At 35.7% G+C, this 18778-nt stretch overlaps 1 protein-coding gene and 1 pseudogene across 1 annotated transcript; both read right to left on the reverse strand.

Moving 5' to 3' along the window:
• Window positions 1-8487: 8487 nt before the first annotated feature.
• LOC114302950 (uncharacterized) lies at window positions 8488-15303 on the reverse strand. The gene is made up of 8 exons (XM_028248071.2): window positions 14788-15303; window positions 14497-14592; window positions 13319-13429; window positions 12929-13238; window positions 10783-10873; window positions 10229-10562; window positions 9739-9887; window positions 8488-9252 (listed from the first exon to the last, which is right to left on the reverse strand). Exons 1-8 carry the CDS (start codon window positions 15076-15078, stop codon window positions 8739-8741), a joined length of 1896 nt encoding a protein of 631 aa, XP_028103872.1. The 5' UTR covers window positions 15079-15303; the 3' UTR covers window positions 8488-8738.
• An 888-nt stretch (window positions 15304-16191) lies between these two features.
• Window positions 16192-16839, reverse strand: LOC145820165 (secreted RxLR effector protein 161 pseudogene; annotated as a pseudogene).
• Window positions 16840-18778: the final 1939 nt, after the last annotated feature.

An 18778-nucleotide genomic window follows, 5' to 3' on the forward strand; every position in this document is an offset into this window, starting at 1 on the left:
CTATTAAGAACATAATTAGCAGACAATATTACTTCTCCCCACAATTTCTGCAGTAAGCTTGAACTTAGTAACATGGCATTGATCATTTCTTTAAGGGTTTTATTCTTCCTTTCAATAATTCCATTTTGCTGTGGAGAATAGGGCATTGTAGTTTGGTGAATAAAGCCATGTTGTGCACAAAATTCATTTAAAGGTGCACCATATTCACCACATCTATCACTTGTAACCATTTTAATAGTTTAACCAAGTTGATTTTCAACTTCAGTTTTGTAGAGTTCAAACGTTTCCAAGACTTCATCTTTACTTCTAAGTAAGTATACATAACAATATCTTGTGCAATCATCAATAAATGTTTTGAAATACTTTTTGCCTCCTCTAGTTTGAACAAATTTAAGATCACATATATCAGTATGAATTAATAATAGAGGTTCGGTTTTTCTTTCAACCGATTTAAATGGAGCCTTAGTTTCACTTCTACACAAATCTCACATTTGTGATTATGATCAATTTCAAACTTTGGTATATAATCCAAGCCAATTAATCTATGCAAAACATCAAAATTTACACGTCCTAATCTACCATGCCATAAATTTGACTCAAGAATATAAGCAAAAGATATGTTATTCTTATTAATAGCAAGTTTTAGTATAACAGTCATTGCATTCAACTTGAAGAGACCATCGCTTATGTATCCCTTACCAACATACATACTACTCTTTATTAATACAAATTTATCAGACTCAAATACAAGTCTAAAACTATATTTACTTAACAAAGAACTAGAAATTAAATTCTTCCGGATGTTTGGTATATGCAGCACGTTATTAAGGGTAAGTTTCTTTCCCGATGTCATCTTCAAGATTACTTTCCTTTGTCCAGCCACAGCAGAAGTTGTTCACCATTTGTAGTCTCGTTATATGTAGTGAACATCTTCTTGTCCACGCAAATGTAACGAGTTGCTCCTGTGTCAGCCCACCATTCCTTGGGATTTCCAACCAAATTAGCCTCAGACACCACAGTAGAGAGATTGATGTCATTTATCTCGTTAGAGATGTATTCAACTTCTGCCGCATTGGCTTGATTAGTAGTCTTCTTGCTTGTACTTTCGTGATCCTTCTTAGGGTGGCGACAATCAGAAGCACAATATCCAATCTTGCTACAGTTATAGCATTTTTTTTTTGAATTTCTTATTGCCATTGTTGTCACCTTGTTTAGGACCATCTCCGGCAAACTTCCTCTTTTTGTTATGTGGTCTGGGCACATGTTCAACCACATTAGCCTTGCACTCGATGGGATTTTTACCATTCCTCTTTTCAGTCTTACAGTTATCTTCTTCAATTTTTAGTCTTACAATCAATTCATCCATGGTCATCTTTTTGCATTTATATTTTAAATAGTTTTTGAGATCTTTCCAAACCGATGGTAACTTTTCCACTAACGCAGCGACTTGGAAAGACTTGCTCAGAGACATACCCTCAGCATGAATATCATGCAAAATTAATTGAAAATTTTGAACTTGAGAAATTACCATTTGGGAGTCTACCATAACAAAGTCCAGAAATTTATCGACAACAAATTTCTTTGTGCCGGCATCATCTGTCTTGTATTTTTTCTTCAAAGAATCCCACAATTCTTTTGCTGTTTTCAGAGGGTTGTAAACATTATACAGCATGTTATTAAGGCTATTGAGGATGTAATTTCTGCACAGAAAATTAGAATGTTTCCAAACGTCTACAGCGGCAACAATTGCCGATCACTTTCATCCTCTTTAAGTACTGGAACCTCTTCATGGAGAAACCGAAGCAAATTTAGAGTTGTAAGATAGAACAACATTTTCTACTGCCATCTCTTAAACTCATTGCCATTGAATTTTTTCAGTTTTTCTCCATGATTTATTAGAACTTGAACATGGTTCTGGATAGGAACCGGAGTCATTGTAACAATTGGAGTACCACTTTCAGTTGCAGTAGCCATAATATCTTATTACAAAAATCAGAAAAAAATAAAACACAAATTAATTTTCTAGTTACTAAAACCAAAAAATAAATTATAACACTAAATAATTTTACATTTCTAGTTACTAAAACCAGAAAAATAAAATACTACACAATAATTTTCTGTATTGCTACTACACAAATTAATGTTCTGAAATTATTAATGATACCAGTATATTACTACTAATTGTCAAAGAAAATAAAGATTATATTACTACTATTTGTCAAACAGTATATTACTATTATTTGTATTTTCCAACAAGAATATTATTTTGTGAAAGTACAGAAAAATAATTATAATAAAGATACCAAAAAATAGTCTATCTCAAGATTGTTGCACAATCTTCACTATATTACGAATAAATTTTATTTTGTGTACTCAACAATAAACAGAACGCAGAAGAAATAAAGGAAAGAAAAGAGATTGTTTGATTATAAAAATCAAACCAAAATATAAAATAAATAAATAAAAATAGATTTTTATTTTGTTACAAAAACAAAAGCAAAAGCAAAATCTGAAACAGAAAAATAATAAAACAAAAGTAAATTAATTACTTACCTTATTAATTTCTCGAACAACAATTTGATCAAATCCAGTATTTAACACTGTATCCTTAAAATAGATTCGTCCTTTTCACGACGCTTTCAAATTGTGGACGTCTATCTCCCAAGATAAAATGATCGACAACAACTAATAGCAACACTATAAATTATTCGCACAACAAACACACTTTGTGTTTACACTCTTTCTTGCAGAAAATTAAATGCAGCAAAATGCAGAGAACAATAGCAAATTTAAGGACAGAAATTAAGTGAAAAATCCAAATAAAGGCCTGTCTATTTATTGATGAAATAGTGGCTGTTTGGTTTGAATTAAACAGGTGCAAACCTGTTTGAATATGTATAATACTTGTTCGGATTAGAATGAACAAGTAAGGAACCTGTTGAGTTCAAATTTTGAACAGATACTGAATCTATTCGGTTTAATTGGACAGATATGGACCTATTTGGGTTTTGAATTTGAACAGATTTGAATCTGTGCGGACAGATTTTATTTTTTCAAAAAATAAAAATAAATTCAAATGTTTTTTGCCCAAAAAAGAATTAGCATTGGGCCAGATAAGCCCAACCAAGCCCAGCCCGGACGGACGGGCGGAGCGTGTGTTTTTTTTTGGGTCCAATAGGTCTAGCCCACTTTGTCCATAACCTCTCCCTTCTATAAACTTGGGATACCCCCTGGGGCCCTCCCCAAGTTACAAACTCAGGCCTTATAAACCTACAAAATTTTGCCCACCAAACCAATTTGGGACAAACCTTTAGTTCAAACATTTAAGGAAACTTCACCAATGTACTATTTTCATGGAGTTCTCCTTGGCTTCAATTTTTCATTTACCTGATAATGGTTTTGAGCAACCAAATATACTACGTGAATCAAAACGCGGCATAGAATACGTTACCACTTAGACCCGCCAACTTTGGCGCATGAATCCCATCTAAAAATTAGACCAAAGTTGAGAAAAAATCTGATTTTTCCAAAACCATTTCTAACACTCCGCAATACGATGCATGTCTTGTTCATGTTTGAAAAAGAATTCAAAGAAATTTTTGCTCCGTCCGTAAACAAAGACAGCTCCTTCTAGGTTCCAAATATCATTTATATGTAGTTGTATAACGTAACAGACAAAATGGCGAACAACAGGAACATAGCCGATTAAACAGCGTTGAAGATCATGTGTTTCAAGATCCCACGTCGACTCCTCCAAATCCATACTTAGCCCCATCCGACTGTGATAGCTAGTAAGAGGCACAAATTCATGACCATGTAGGTTGCTTCTTCTTTCCTCTGAAAATTCGCTTCCAACCTTAGTGCCACTACTATCCGTCCATCCTCCTTCCCGCAATAATGGATAAGCCATGACCCCTACCAACTTCCAACTATGCCAACTGGAACGTGTGGGTCCACAAGGGACAAAATTGCAAGACTCCCTTAAAGTCGCAGCGAAGAACCACTAAGATCTTGCTTAGTAGTCTTGCTGAAAAAAGTCCAGCAACTTGCAGAAATGAACCCCACCCGTAGCTTTCCTTTGATTTACAGACAAAGAGAAGACCCACCCAAGAGGTCAGACAACCAACTAGTATATTACCTAGGGATGGCAATTTGAAACCAGCCCGATGGGGATCCGATCCTCCAACCCCGAATTGAGCGGGTTTTTTTTCGAAAAATACCCCTACGGGGACGGGGATGGTATTTAAAAATTAATCCCCGAACAGATTCGGGCCGGGGACGGGGATAAGTGTTCCAACCCCGTACCCGGCCCAGCCCCGTCCCCGTTCCCCGACCTGGTTTATCCCCGAACTTATCCCCGTATATATATACTTTCCTATTCACTCATCTACACTCATTTCTCTATTCACTGATTTCACAAAATCCATTCTCCTCCACACTACTCTCTCTCTCTCTCTCACACACCCTAATCTAGTTTTCATCTTGGTCTTCATCTCACACCCTAAGCCCCCTCTCTCTCTCTTCTCATCACCTCTGTTGCTGCCTTGTTACCGACCACCACCAATCGTCAATGGAAGAACCACTCTCTTCTCTCTTCTCTTCTGTCCCTCTCGGTCTCACGCTCGGAATCACTCTCGGAATCAGCCAACAGATCGTGAATCAGAGAATGGTTCTTTTTTCTATCTCGGTCTCACACTCGGAATCAGCCACAGATCGTGAATCACTCTCGGAATCAGATCGTGAATCAGCCAACAGATCTCAGATTGTGAATCACTCTCGGAAACAGATCGTGAATCAGTCCTTAGATCGTGATCGCCAACAGATCGTGAATCAGCGCTTAGATCTCAAATATATATATATATATATATATATTTTTTTTTTATTCAGATTTTTTTTTGATTCAGAATATATATATATATATATCTCATTGTTGTTGTTGTTGTTGACGAAGAAGAAACAGAGGATCATTGTTAGATTATTATTGTTGTGCATTGTTGTTCATCTCAGATCTAACAAGATTATTATTGTTGCTGCTGTTTTTTTTTTTTTGGCCCGGGAAATGTCCGGGGTCGGGGAAAACCGATCCCCGTTAGGGGACAGGGGCGGGGACGATGATGGGTCCCCCGTCGGGGATCGGGGCCGAGGACTTGGTAATTTTCACCATCGGGGATCGGGGACGGAGAGGGTGATCCCCGACCCCGCCCCGCCCCGTTGCCATTCCTAATATTACCCAAAGAAAGACCGACAACTTTTTACAAAACAACTATTACAAAACTCAACTTTTAAGGTGTGGTTGCAGATATGAAAACTTACCAACCTCACCTTGAAGGACCACTGGCTCTCCAAGAGAGAGAACTTTTTGTACACAAAGGCCTCCTTTGGCAACCTTTCATTTTAGTTAAAAAGTCAAAAAATTATTAAATTAGCCAAAAAGTCAACAATCCATACCAAAAAGTCAAATTCTCTTTTCTCTCTACTTTTTGCACATCTTTTCCTAAAAAACTAAAAAGTCATCTCAAACATACTAATGTTTTTTAGCTCATATTTTAACCAAATAGCCAAAAAGTTACTAAATTAGACTGTTCGCAAACGAGGCCAAAATCACTCTTAGGCTTTGTTTGGGAAGCGGGTTGGCTTTTTGATTTTTTGATTTTTTTGGCTATTTTAGCCTGAGCTAAAAAGCTTGGTTTGGGAAGAACTTTTTAGCTCTGACTTTTTTAGCTTTTTTTGTGAGAGAAGAGTGTAATGATTATGGGTTGGATGTGATATTTTGTTTGTTGTGGCTAAAATAACATATTTTGTCTTTTGTGACTAAAATATTTTTAAAAACCCATAAACCATCTTCCCAAACGGAGCTTTAATAATTTGATAATTTTTTAAACTTTCCACCAACTTGCTCAACCTCAAAATCAACAATTTGGTTGAGTATTTTGATGGTTTTAAACCGAGAGATACTTACGTGTAGGTCCTAATAAAGGACTTATTATCTAATAGGTCCTATAAGACAAATTTGTAATAAAAAAAAAAATCACTAATTGTAAGTTTTAGCGATAATTTATAAAAAATCATGACACAAAAAAATCACTAATTGTCAATTTTTAGCAACATGTATAAAAAATTGTCACAAAAAAATTATTTTTATCGACTATTTTATCAAAATTTATTTTCAATAAGACTATAAAAATTAAGTCTAATTATTAAGATCTATTAATAATTTACCTTTAAACCAATGGGTTTGACAGGTTGACAAGTTGCAAATTGTTAATGTAATTGTGGAGCTATAAGATAAAAATAAAAGAATGTTTGATGACACACATCTATTTAGAAAATTTTGATAATAGTCTAAGCATTTACACGTGATGAAAGTTTTTTTTAAGAAGTAACAATAAGATTTGTTCATGGTTTGAGGTGTTTGATTTATAAATTACCTGACTTTGGGCGAGTTGATTCAAACTGCACACAATCTAACCTGCACAAATTTAGGCTTGTTTTGTGAAGGGAAATTATTCAATATTTTCAGAATATCACATGTCTGTAATCTCTAATCAATTATCATTCAATATGTTTTCTCATGTTTCCTAATCGCCCAACGCAATACTCCACCTATCCACTTTCCCCACCAATCATAATACTATGAAATATCACGTATCAATATTCTGGAATTACTGAATAAATGCCCGTTTTGTGAATATGATTAAAAGCAGTTTTTTGCCTTTTTTGACTTTTTTTAATCATATCTCCTCTCTACTTTTTTGCACGTTTTAAAAAAAAATCAAAAAAATCAATTTTTAACCTATCCCCTAAAACAAGGTTTAGTGTCTAATCTTGCCCAACTTGCCAAGACTCTCAAACCACAAGTGGCAGCTCAGGTCTGACAGATTGGCCATGTTTTTTGTGTACATTCATATTCATAAAAAAAAAAAAAAAAATTAAATTAAATTAAATTGATACAATAATTATAATTATATGATTTTATCAAAGTTGTATTCAAAAAATTGGATGTTTATTTTCAAAAATTACATTTTACATTTTTTTTTTGATCGGTGAAAGTTAATTATTAATTGTTAATTACCACTTATGAAAGTTAACATCCCTATCTTATACAGAGCACCAAATGCTTGCCGCCTAAATTGAACTCCTCTAAAGAAAATTAAACCTATGATATACATAAAAAGCTACAATACAAACATGAATCTCAAAGGCCTAGATGGCTCCTCTCCGATCCACCCTAAACCAGAGAGAAGCCAACTCATTTTCAAAAAATATTGACAATGTTGTAAATGTATCTAACATCTTCCATTTATATAAATTTACACAAATAGATGATATCACATGTATTTATGACATTCCTAACTGCAGATAAATGTATTGTACTCCAGTGGTTCAGGAAGACTTTTTGCCATTGGTTTGATGTTTTTGGTTTGGACTTCAGTCCTCTATCAAAAAAACAAAAAATTAAATACACAATTTTATTCAAATAGGACCAAATACCCTTTTTGTATTTCCTTATATTTTACATTATTCTTGACCATTTCAGTTTCCACCCGTGTATATCTGCAGGAAATAACGAATTAGAAAAGTATGCAGTAGCAGCTACAGCTAATGGTCACCAAAACCTTCTTTTTAATGGTATTTTCCATTTGACATAGGCAAAACTTTGCCCATGACAAAGTGGAAAGGAATGAAGCACATAAAAATCCCATAAAAATTTTACACAAAACGTTTATACAAACTGTGTATCCAGAAGTGGCCAAACCCTTTTTAGGGCCCAAGACAATTCCAAAGGGAGCCCTTTTTAATATTTAGATGTGAGTAATGATATATAACAATATATTTGAAAATTTAAAATTTATCAAGATGTATTTTATTTATACAAGTGTCACCGTTGTACAAAGATTCTGAAATAATAGCAGTAAGATTATTCATCAGCAGTAGGATTAATTGAGACAACAAATGTAAAATTTTAAAACAAAAGTCGCAAAGATAATGCCCACAACGAAGTCAGTCAGGCTGCAAATGAACCGAGTTGTCCACGAACAAACTTGGCTCCGCTCGTTAATGGCTTCACGCGGCTCAGTTCATTTAGTAAACGAGTCGAGTTCTAGCTCGAATATTAAGCTCGTTTAGTAAATAATCCGAGCTTGAACTCACATAAGCTCGGCTCGTCAAGCTCAGCTTGTTTATTTTTATCTAAATTATATAATAAATATATTATTTAATATATAAATATATATAAATAATAGTATAAATACATTATTTATAAATTATATAATATAAACAATATTTTTTGTTTAAACATTTTTATTTAAATAATATTAAAAAAAATTATCGAGTAGAGCCAAGCTCGAGCCCAGTTTCTTATCGAGCCAAACTCGATCTCAATAAACGAGCTCGATAAATAAACGAATTGAGCTCGAGCTCAGCAAAGCAAAGCTCGGCTCGGCTTGATTTCATCCGTTTGCAGCCCTAAAAGTGAGACAACAAATGTAAAACAAATGACCCATGAACACTTCATAATATTGTTCATCAGCAGTAAGATTAATTGAACCTATGGTAAAGATATTCCAAAACTCCCCAGTAAACAGAGGGCAAATAATGATAACAACACGGTAGCCAAAAAATAAAAATGGCCCACGGCAGACAATATAAGCAGAGACACTCACCTGCTCATTCTTACCCAACTGACGAAAGAGAAGTGAACACAATTCATATGGTAATACTTTTAAAAAACACTACCATCAGGAGCTACCTCCGTCAGCATCACCCAGTTTCCTTCTCTGTTGATGCTCTGCAACTTTATAATCTACTACTTCACGGAACAAGTTTGGATCAAGCACACAGTTCTCGCTCCCATAAACAGCAGCTTGAACACTTGCCATCAGCTTTGCTATCTCTCTTCCTGAGAATCCTTCAGTCCTAACTGCAGCTTCCCTCAGAATATCATCGGTCAAACCCTTTATCTCTATCTGCTGCTGCTGTTTCCGGAACAGATTGGAAAACAGACCCGGTTTTCTTGCCCCAGCCTGAGCTATGTACTTGTCCAAATAGAGTTTTAGCAGCTTGAAGCGTTCGTCCTCACCAGGCAAAGGAAACTCCAGGACTTCATCAATACGATCTGCCACAGCTGAATCAAGATCACCAGGGCGGTTTGTAGCAAGAGCAAGGACTATGTCCTTGGACTGGTCACCTGTGCGGAAAAGAAGGGCATTGAGTGCACTCCGTTGAGCTTCACTCATATAGGTTTTGTTTCGCCTGAAAATTTTGGTTAAAAAACCAAATTCTCATAGTTAGGTTTCATCATAAATAAGTCAACTGAAATTGTTGATGTCTAGCATATGGCATTAAAATAAAATCAAGGTCAAACCAAATTATGCAACAATTTATGTAGTCTTAACATATTCCGTTACCATCCCTTTCACCTAATAATTTTAAGGTGGAAAAATGGTTCTCCTTATAAAAGCCACAGAAGGGACAAAAAATATTCATCATAATCGATGCACAAATTTCCCCATTAGCAAATAGAAAACATATTCAAGTATTTTGGTTCTTCAATATATTCACGGGAACTGTATAGTCACCATAACCCACATTACTCATCAGAATCATAAACAAAGACACTATTGAAGTAATAAAAAGGGACAGCAGAGTAAAGTAATTGTTTTTTGTCCACATTATGCAAGGATAACTATATTTCCATATGAAAAAAATGGAAATCAAAATAAAGCAAATATCACTTACTCACACAAGAATGCATCTGCTTCATCAATGAAGAGCAATAAACCCTTCTTTGACTTCTTGGCCCAATCAAACAACTGGTGTATCTTGGTTACAGCCTGTGGACCCAGTGGCGCAACATCTCCACCAGTCATTAACGCATAATCTAACCCCTGAAAGAATATCAAACCATTAATAGGGAATCACTAATAAAACCAAATAGAACCCATGATCCACAAGCATGAGATGAGGCATCCACAACTTCTGGCCTATACCCATGCTTGATGTAGTTATCGAACTCTTAAAATGACCAAAAAGTAGCATGTTGCTCAGGCCCACAGATGTCCAACATTCAAATTTCAAATTTTGCCTAATTAATGACCAAGATGATAAAGAGTCACCAAATTTTGTAAAGTTCACCAGAACACTTAATCAGTGAAGATGAATCACAGAATTTTTTTCCCCAACAATTAAAGTCCATACCCCATGCGAGAGAGAGAGAGAGATTGCATACAGATTTGCGTGCCAGCTCTCTTGCAGCCATTGTTTTCCCAGTTCCAGGAGGACCATAGAAGAGCATGTTCCTAAATGGTGCCTGATGGGATTTTGTATTGGCAGTTGCACTAGCGAGTTGCTGAATTCGCTTTTGAAGAGAAGAGTTTAAGATAACGTCACCAAATCCATTCCCATTATTTGAAGCAGACGCTGTACCATTGTTAAGTGATAGAGTGCTAATACCACGAGAAAACAATCCTGACCACGGATATCTCCCTCTGGAGGACTCTCTGATCAATGATGGTTGTCCTAATATTCTGTCCACGTAGCCCCAAAGCACTCTTGCACCTTCTCTGCATTGCAAATGAAACTTGAATTAAATAACATCATCATAATCATCAATATTATTTTAATAGTAACAAAACAGTTATTATGTGTACTGCAGACAAAATTGTACTTGTGAGTTCAACAAAATATTACAGCTGAATAATATAATTGTAAGTAATACCAAATGTACCAAAACATCGTCCACTTGTATGTATTCAATTCAATTTGCTTATAGGAGTCCAATACCTTGTTGTGTAGATCCCTGCTGCAAGAGCTGTCACTCCTCCAACAGCTACAACCAGTTTATTTTGATCAGTTAATATGGCCCGCAGACCACCTGCAAAACATAGATGGATCCCCATCAAACAAGCGTTTTCTAACACAAAGTTTTACATCCATAGCAGAACCAAAATGTCAACAACAACAGAGAGTGGAATATTTAGGCACTTATTTAATACAGAATTTTTTTTCTTTTGGTCAAATTATGAACGACAAGAATCTCTACTTGGCTGCTTCGTCTCTAAAAAAAAATCATGGGTGGAGGTGTTCATGTACCTCAATCAAGGGATGTCCACTATTTCCAACCCTAAATTTACTTGGATCTGAACCTCATGATCTTTACTTAGAATAGCAACTCTTAGGCATGAAACGACATAGTAAAGACTTAAAAGAAGATCTGAGCACAAAATCCAAATGACTCACACTATTTGAGAAATTGAAGTCTTTATTATAATTTATATCCCATTCACAATTAAAATGAAAATGGATTTAAATAAAGGCTTTACTAATTCCCAATCTGTATGTAGAAAGTTATAGTTTCAATCAAGAAAGAATAGCAAGAGTAATATTTTAATAATTGCATGACATCAATTTCCTTGCCATCAGTTTATATCACTATTTATGTAAGTAATCAATTCTAAAACATAACAGTGTCCACTAATATCTATGAAATGATCTATACAAAAATGTATATTGGGCAGTCACCAAAATTAGATATGCTTGCTAATATATAACAAGAAAAATATGAAGGCAAAAAAGAAGATGAAGACCACCAAAATGAATCTGTGTCATATAATTTACATTTAACCAAAAACGAAACTGTTCTCATACCAAAATGTATGCATCAACCTTGCAAGCAATGCTGCACAAAAACATAATGAACACCGTTGTCAGCCAAATCTTACGCCCAACACAACCTCCAACTTATGCATGTCGCATGTCCTAAATCATGGTTTCAGGACTAGTGGTGGCATCAGTTTGGGTATATTGGTATCGAGAGAGTATCGAATGACACATATTAGGAATTGAGTGTTGTCGTCCAGAATTTTTAAAATCATTTCCAATCCCATCTAAAACTCAATTATATGAATTATGTTAACTCTCTATAAGTTCAGTTTGTCACATTTTTTACTCAATTTGAAGCATTAGTCAGTTCGATGGTTGATCTTGATCATATGGTTGTCCCAATAATTCCACTCCATACCGTCATCAATTCTTTTTCTTAGTTTTAAATAAATTACTTGCACAAAAACTGTGAATGGAGATGGACGCAATAGGTACCTCACCAAAGGGATTTGGAGATACCAAGTGATTGATAATGTTCATATAGCAATAATTTTCAATATGTAAAATGGGACTAATAGAGCCTCCAGTAATATTAGTATTATTCACAAAATAGTAATAGATATGGTTTATGCATTTTCCATTAAATTGACATTCAACAAAATCACATTAGCAAGCATAAATTTGAAGAACGATGTTTTCATTTGAATCTTCAAGTGGTATCCCATATCGGTTATTGAACTTTTATTGTTTTTTTTTTCCCCTTTCTAAACAAAGAGACAAGCTGCTTTATTTTTCTTCCATGCACTAGTTGTCTAACATCGCTGGGATAACAAAATCACACTAGCAAGCATAAATTTGAAGAACGATGTTTTCATTTGAATCTTCAAGTGGTATCCCATATCAGTTATTGAACTTTTATTGTTTTTTTTTCCCCTTTCTAAACAAAGAGACAAGCTGCTTTATTTTTCTTCCATGCACTAGTTGTCTAACATCACTGGGATAGCATATCAGTTGCTTTATAAATTCTATCCATGGGCAATGGAGCAACATGCATGGGCTGCGCTTAATCTATGAATGGCCAGCCCCTAGAGTCAAAGGGTCTAAAGCCCAAAAAGTATAAAAGAAGAGCAGTGTCTATATTTTTCTGAACCAGATCAGTTAGCCTTATGAATCAGTAATTTATCTGGTTCAAGCTTACACGTGTCGCAAACCAAGGAGCTTGCACATAGTGCTAACATGATAACATCCAAAATGGGCATTAGAATTTTGTTTATGTTGATGAATGCATATTTGGTGGGTCCTAGGCAAGCATGTTAAATTGAAATACCTCCAATATGATCAAAAGTTGTGTTTATGGTAGCAACCCATTTCTCTCTCTCGGCATTTGCACGCTCTACTAGCATTCGTCTGTTAACCTCTTCGGCAAGCTTTGCTTCATGGGCCCTCCCTTCTGCTTCTGCCATAGCCTTCACCCTTATTGTTTCACGTTCAATCTCAGCTTTCTCCCTTTCTGTTTGCCGACGCTGAGCTTGAATCTGTTCTTCAGTCGCTCGTCTGGCTTGCTCTTGCCTAATAGCTGATTCTTCTTGCATTTTGACAAGCTCTTGATTTCTTGCTCTTTGATGCTCATTTTCTGCCTGGAAAAGTTACAAGGAACAGTTATATCTTTCCAACAAATATCGTCTAAACAAAAAATTAAAATATACTGTATACATACCTGCATCCTCTTCCTTGCCAATTCATCCTCATAGCGAGCCATCTGGGATTTTATTTGTGCCTGTTGCTGAGCCAGCTTTTTCTGTTCTTCATAAATTACCTTTTGTCTTTCCTGCCAAAAACAGACAGCATACAATGAAACTATACCAGTGTGAGTGATAGAAACCATCTAGTGCAACAATATCTGGCTGTTCCTGGAAGACACAAATAAAGATACACAAAAGAACCAACAAACTCTAAATAATTTAGCTCTTCCGCTTAGGAATATGCCAGCTGATCTATCAAATAGACATCTGACAAAGAAGAGGTAGAATTTGAAACTCATCCGATGAGCTGAATTTGCTCTAAGATCATCTATGTGACAATGTCACTAATGAGCTAAAGTGGAAAATCTGAACCCTCTCCATGATATTAATCACATTTAGTGGATATGCGGAGGAAATATTTAGACAAAACTGAGAGAAACAAATTGTCTGTTTGAAAGAAGGGGCCATGTATCACCAAGATTTGTTAAAGCAATTGAGATTTAACACTAGATAATATTGTTGAACCCACATTTGTATACGTCCTATTTAACAGGGCAAGGCCATGTGCATCCTAGAGGTAAATCGCAAAGATGCCACTGAGTCAGAAGGTTTAATTCACTCAAGTTGTGACTATCATTAAAGTATCCAACAAGAGAAAGGAATCTCACGACGGAAGGATTCAATAAAAATTTCCCAAATTGATCATGTGATGATAAATACAACCACTTGCCAAGTCATCGTGAGTGTGCCTGGGGTAGCAAATAACCACAACTTAATTCAATTTTTTAGTTAAACAATGGCACTAAACAGATGATCATCTATCAAACTCCACGAAACACTTCTTCCTCCTGAATAAAAGATAAAGTATTCCTCGTTCTTATTACTCAACAGATATGAATTAAAGTGGGAGACTCCAGTTTTCTTTATTCTTAGTAATGGACTATCCAAGCACTGCGCAAATTAACCTAGAATTTCATAACATAGCCCCATGTAACACTAATCAAATCCATAAAATTAATGTCCTTTTGGTGTTTTTTTTTTTTTTATTTATTTATAATTTCTTTTGTTTGTTCCCTCCCTGATATCACAAAACAATAAATTATCAAAATAAAAAGGAATTCGTAAGAAATTGAAGTAGAAATGTGAATCATACAGTTTCAGCTTGAGCTTGCATGGCTTTAAACTCAGTGGCTTTCGCAGTCAATTCTGTCTGCCTCGTCTCTTCTTGTTTTTTCATAACATCGAACACCTAATTCAGCATTAAGCCGTCATTAATTACACTTAATTGAAAAACTATATACATCAAATCAAACAAAAAAACAAAACACAACAAACAACCCAATAGCAAGACAAGTGAAGTGACCATACATTTTCTCCACTAAACACCAAAAACACAGTGAACTAATCAACAAAAATACACACAAAAAAGCCCAAAATTCCGAACCTTCTTGCCATGGGGAGAGCTGGCAATCTCTCGCAGGGCCTTGGCACCCCTCTCGAGCGCCTCGGGATCGAACCCAGCAGAAGTAGTTCGTGGGTTATTGTTGCGAACACGGGGGGGAGGTTCGGCAGATGGTTGAGACGTTGGAGAAGTTTCGGAAGATTGAGGAGGTGGGGAAGCAGGTGATGAAGAGAAGGGAGAGAAGGTGAAAGGGCCATCGGCGTAGGCATGGTCGACGCCTAATGTTGCGGAAGCTAGGGCTGAGATAAGCCCTGCACCACAAACTCTTGCCATTTCTTTCTCTCTAAAAACCCTAATAGAGAGTTCAGCTTCCTGATAACAAGAAGGTGGATCTCTGTAAATGTTACAGATATAACATGAAAGGGGTCGCAGATGACGACTCCATAAACAGGGAAGGAGAGAGAAAGAAGAGAGAGAAAGTTTCAGGGTTTTTGTAGGGTTTCTTTTCTTCTTCTTTTTTTTCTCTCTCTCCACGTGGTGGTTTAGGGCCGGGTTTCCACATACGGGTTTTCAAGCAAACACATTTGTTTAAAATATTATATTTTGCTCCATGTAATTTTGACAATTATATTTGGTCTCTCAAAATTTTTAATTATATAATAAATGCCTCTACAACAATGTTACATTTATCAAATTTTGACTCGTTCGAATTGTCTAAATTTATGCATGATGATCGTTCGAACGATCATCCAATTGGTCATCCGGGCAAATACAGATTAATACATCGGATGTCAAGGATAACAGCAAAGGTGACGACCACAGTTATAAACTTAGATACATACCTTTTAATTCCACTATTTATCAGCATAATATCTTCTACAATTACAAATACCAAAATTCCACCAACATGGATTCCTGTATGTGATCCAGTATAGCATGAAACTTTTAGCATAAGTGATCCAACTAATTATAATATGTTAATTTCGCATTCAGTCCTTTGTATGGTCTAAAAGACCATTTTATGGGATTTTATTCCTTTTACACTTCCAAATGAAACCTTTAAATCTCAAACAAGACTTTAAACTTTATGGATCCATATACACTTCTAAAACCGAAAGTCTTTAAATTCATTCAGAAATTATTAACTGTAACTCAATAAGCTTACTTAAAATAAATAACAAATAATATTTAAATTTGCACAAAACGTATAATTGTAGATAAAATGAGAGTCAACACGTCAAATTTTAATGGCTAAAAATGTAACTCATTAATGTATCAAAAACAAATACTTAAAAAATATATCTATCCACACACATCAAAAGACTATAAAATACTTATATGCCCAACATGTTTAACAAACTCAATTGGTCTAAGCCCTTTAGTGAGAAGATATGCTAACATGTCTTTTGTACCAATGTGTTCATAAGTGACATCATCATTATCCACTCATTCACGAACTTTGAAATACTTCAGATTTATATGTTTAGTATCACCATAATTTTTATTGTTCTTTGTAAAGAAAACCGCAGCCATATTATCACAATAAATTCTTATGGGTCTAGAGATGAAGTCAACTACTTGAAGCCTTGAAACAAAGTTCTTTAACCACACAGCTTGAGTACCAGCCTCAAAACATGCTATCACTTCTGCTTGCATTGTAAAAGATGCCACAAGTGACTGCTTGCAACTTTTCCATGATATGACACCACCTGCAAGCATAAAAATATAATCCATAGTGGATTTCATGTCATCTGAACAACCAGCAAAATCTGCATCTATATAGCCAGTAATTTCAAGATGATCTACTCTCTTATAGACAAGCATACAATCTTTAGTTTTCTGCAAGTACCTCAACATTTTCTTCGCTCCAACCCAATGCTCATGTCTTGGATTAGATGAATATCTCCCCAATAGACTTGCAGTATATGCAATATCAGGCCTAGTACAAATAGCAGCATATATCAAACTACCCATAACACTAGCATATGGAACATTCTTTATGGATTCCTTTTCAACATCATTTTTCGAACACTGAGCTTTACTGAATTTATCTCCTTTACAAACATGAGCAATACTAGGCTTACAATTTTGCATATTAAACCTAGCTAGAACATGATTTAGATATGCTCTTTGAGACAAGTCCAATAACCCTTGTGACACTCCAATTGTTTAATTAATTTAATAAAATAAAATATAGTTATACGTGCAAAAATGTAAATTAAGGGCATTGTTATTACTAAAACATAACAATGTGATTAGTATATTTTTGGGCCAAACCAAACATAATCATGCAATTAGTAACCAAACATCTATAACATACTCCTATTGCCCAATAGCACTGTCCACGATGAGCCTTTCCGCAACTCGGACAATTCAGAATGGTGTTACCCCTGGGGATAGTAAAACTTTGATTGGCCAAACCAGTTAAGCCAGTAGGTCCTGTATTCATTTTCTTTGGTGGAGTTGTCCTAGATCCTCCGACTGGTTCCCAAAATCACTTCTTTTGACCTATTTCACCCGAACGTGATGTTTTAATTCCTTTCTCAGCGATGTACGCCCAATCTACCACATCCGCATAGGTTGGTATTTTCAAAACCTCAATTTTATCTTTGATTCCAGCATCCAATCCTGCTTTGAACTTCCTAGCTTTCCAAGCTTCTGTTAGAATAACATATGTTGCAAATCGCACCAGTCGGGTGAACTTACTTTCGTATTTTGCTACCGATATCGTTCCTTGCTTCAAATGTAGGAACTCCAATGCCTTCTGCTTCCGTAGTGATTCTGGAAAGTATTTTTCATAAAATACTTCTAGAAATCTAGCCTACGTCACGATCTCTTCCTTTTTTAAGGTAAGAAGCAACCAGTCTTGCGTATCCTCTTTAAAAGTGAAGGTGGCGAAGGACACCTTCTGTTCTTCTATGCAAAATAGAGCACGAAAAATCTTTTCCATTTCTTTAACCCAAGCTTCAACTAGCAATCGGTTCTAGTCTCCTGTGAACGTGGAATGTTTCAGGTCTTAGAACTATTTAATCGTAGTTAGCCCTTCACGATGTTCTGGTAATCCATTGGTTACATTGTTCTACAAAGCTTGCAAGAAACTAGCAACAACTCTTTCCATAATCTTTTCCATTGGATCGGCTCTACTAAATGATGATCCAATACCATTTCCATCATTAGCCATAGCTATAAAGTAACAGTTTTAATAAACATGGTGCATGATTTCTATTAATTATCATCTACCTACTATTTTCACATAATTCACAAAAAATTATACACAAAACACCAGTTTTATTTATGCTTAACAGTGTTGGTACATTACTTGTAGTTACATCAAGTTAGTGCTTAACTCTCTATGACAAAACGAGTTAGAACTGTGTCATGATCAGCTCACTTGTACATCAAAAGGGAAAAAAAAAAAAAAACAACAATAACAACAACAAAACAAAGGATCATATTCTCGGGATTTTAAACTGGAAATACCCATGGGAATTGTAGCTACATATGGTGCTCAAATTCACAACCACTCTGCTCAATGCCAAAGCATAACCTTACCACGTCCACTCAGTAAATGGGAATGCTTGCTTTGTAACCCCATAGCTGACGTCCCACGATACGTACTGGCACTTCTACATACGTCATAAAATCACTAAAATCTGGGTGTTAATAAGGTTTGGAGGGAGAGGGACTCCTGCTCGCAGATGGTCACTTAAAAATGCATTCCCTCTTCGAGCCACGAATTTTAGGGGCAAGGGTGCCACTAAGAAACAAGGGTACCCTTGTCCTGAGTCCATGCCTACTACCCTTGTTGGTCCCAGAAACTTGTCTAGTGTACTCATGTCATCAACCCTCCACCATAGTAGTTCTACTACCGTAGGGACTGCCCGTAGGTATACTGGTATGCCCATCAATCGGTTCAGGGTTGGGTTTGCATGTCTAACTGTTTCCTCAAGAGTCCCCATTCCTTTTGGCAGGTCTAGGACATAGTTGTTATTCTCAAAAATCCTCTCGAACTCCGGTGGATCGAGTCCACGCA

The sequence above is a fragment of the Camellia sinensis genome, chromosome 1, assembly GCF_055761805.1.
Source record: "Camellia sinensis isolate YWXY chromosome 1, ASM5576180v1, whole genome shotgun sequence".
In the NCBI taxonomy this organism is placed as follows: Eukaryota; Viridiplantae; Streptophyta; class Magnoliopsida; order Ericales; family Theaceae; genus Camellia; species Camellia sinensis.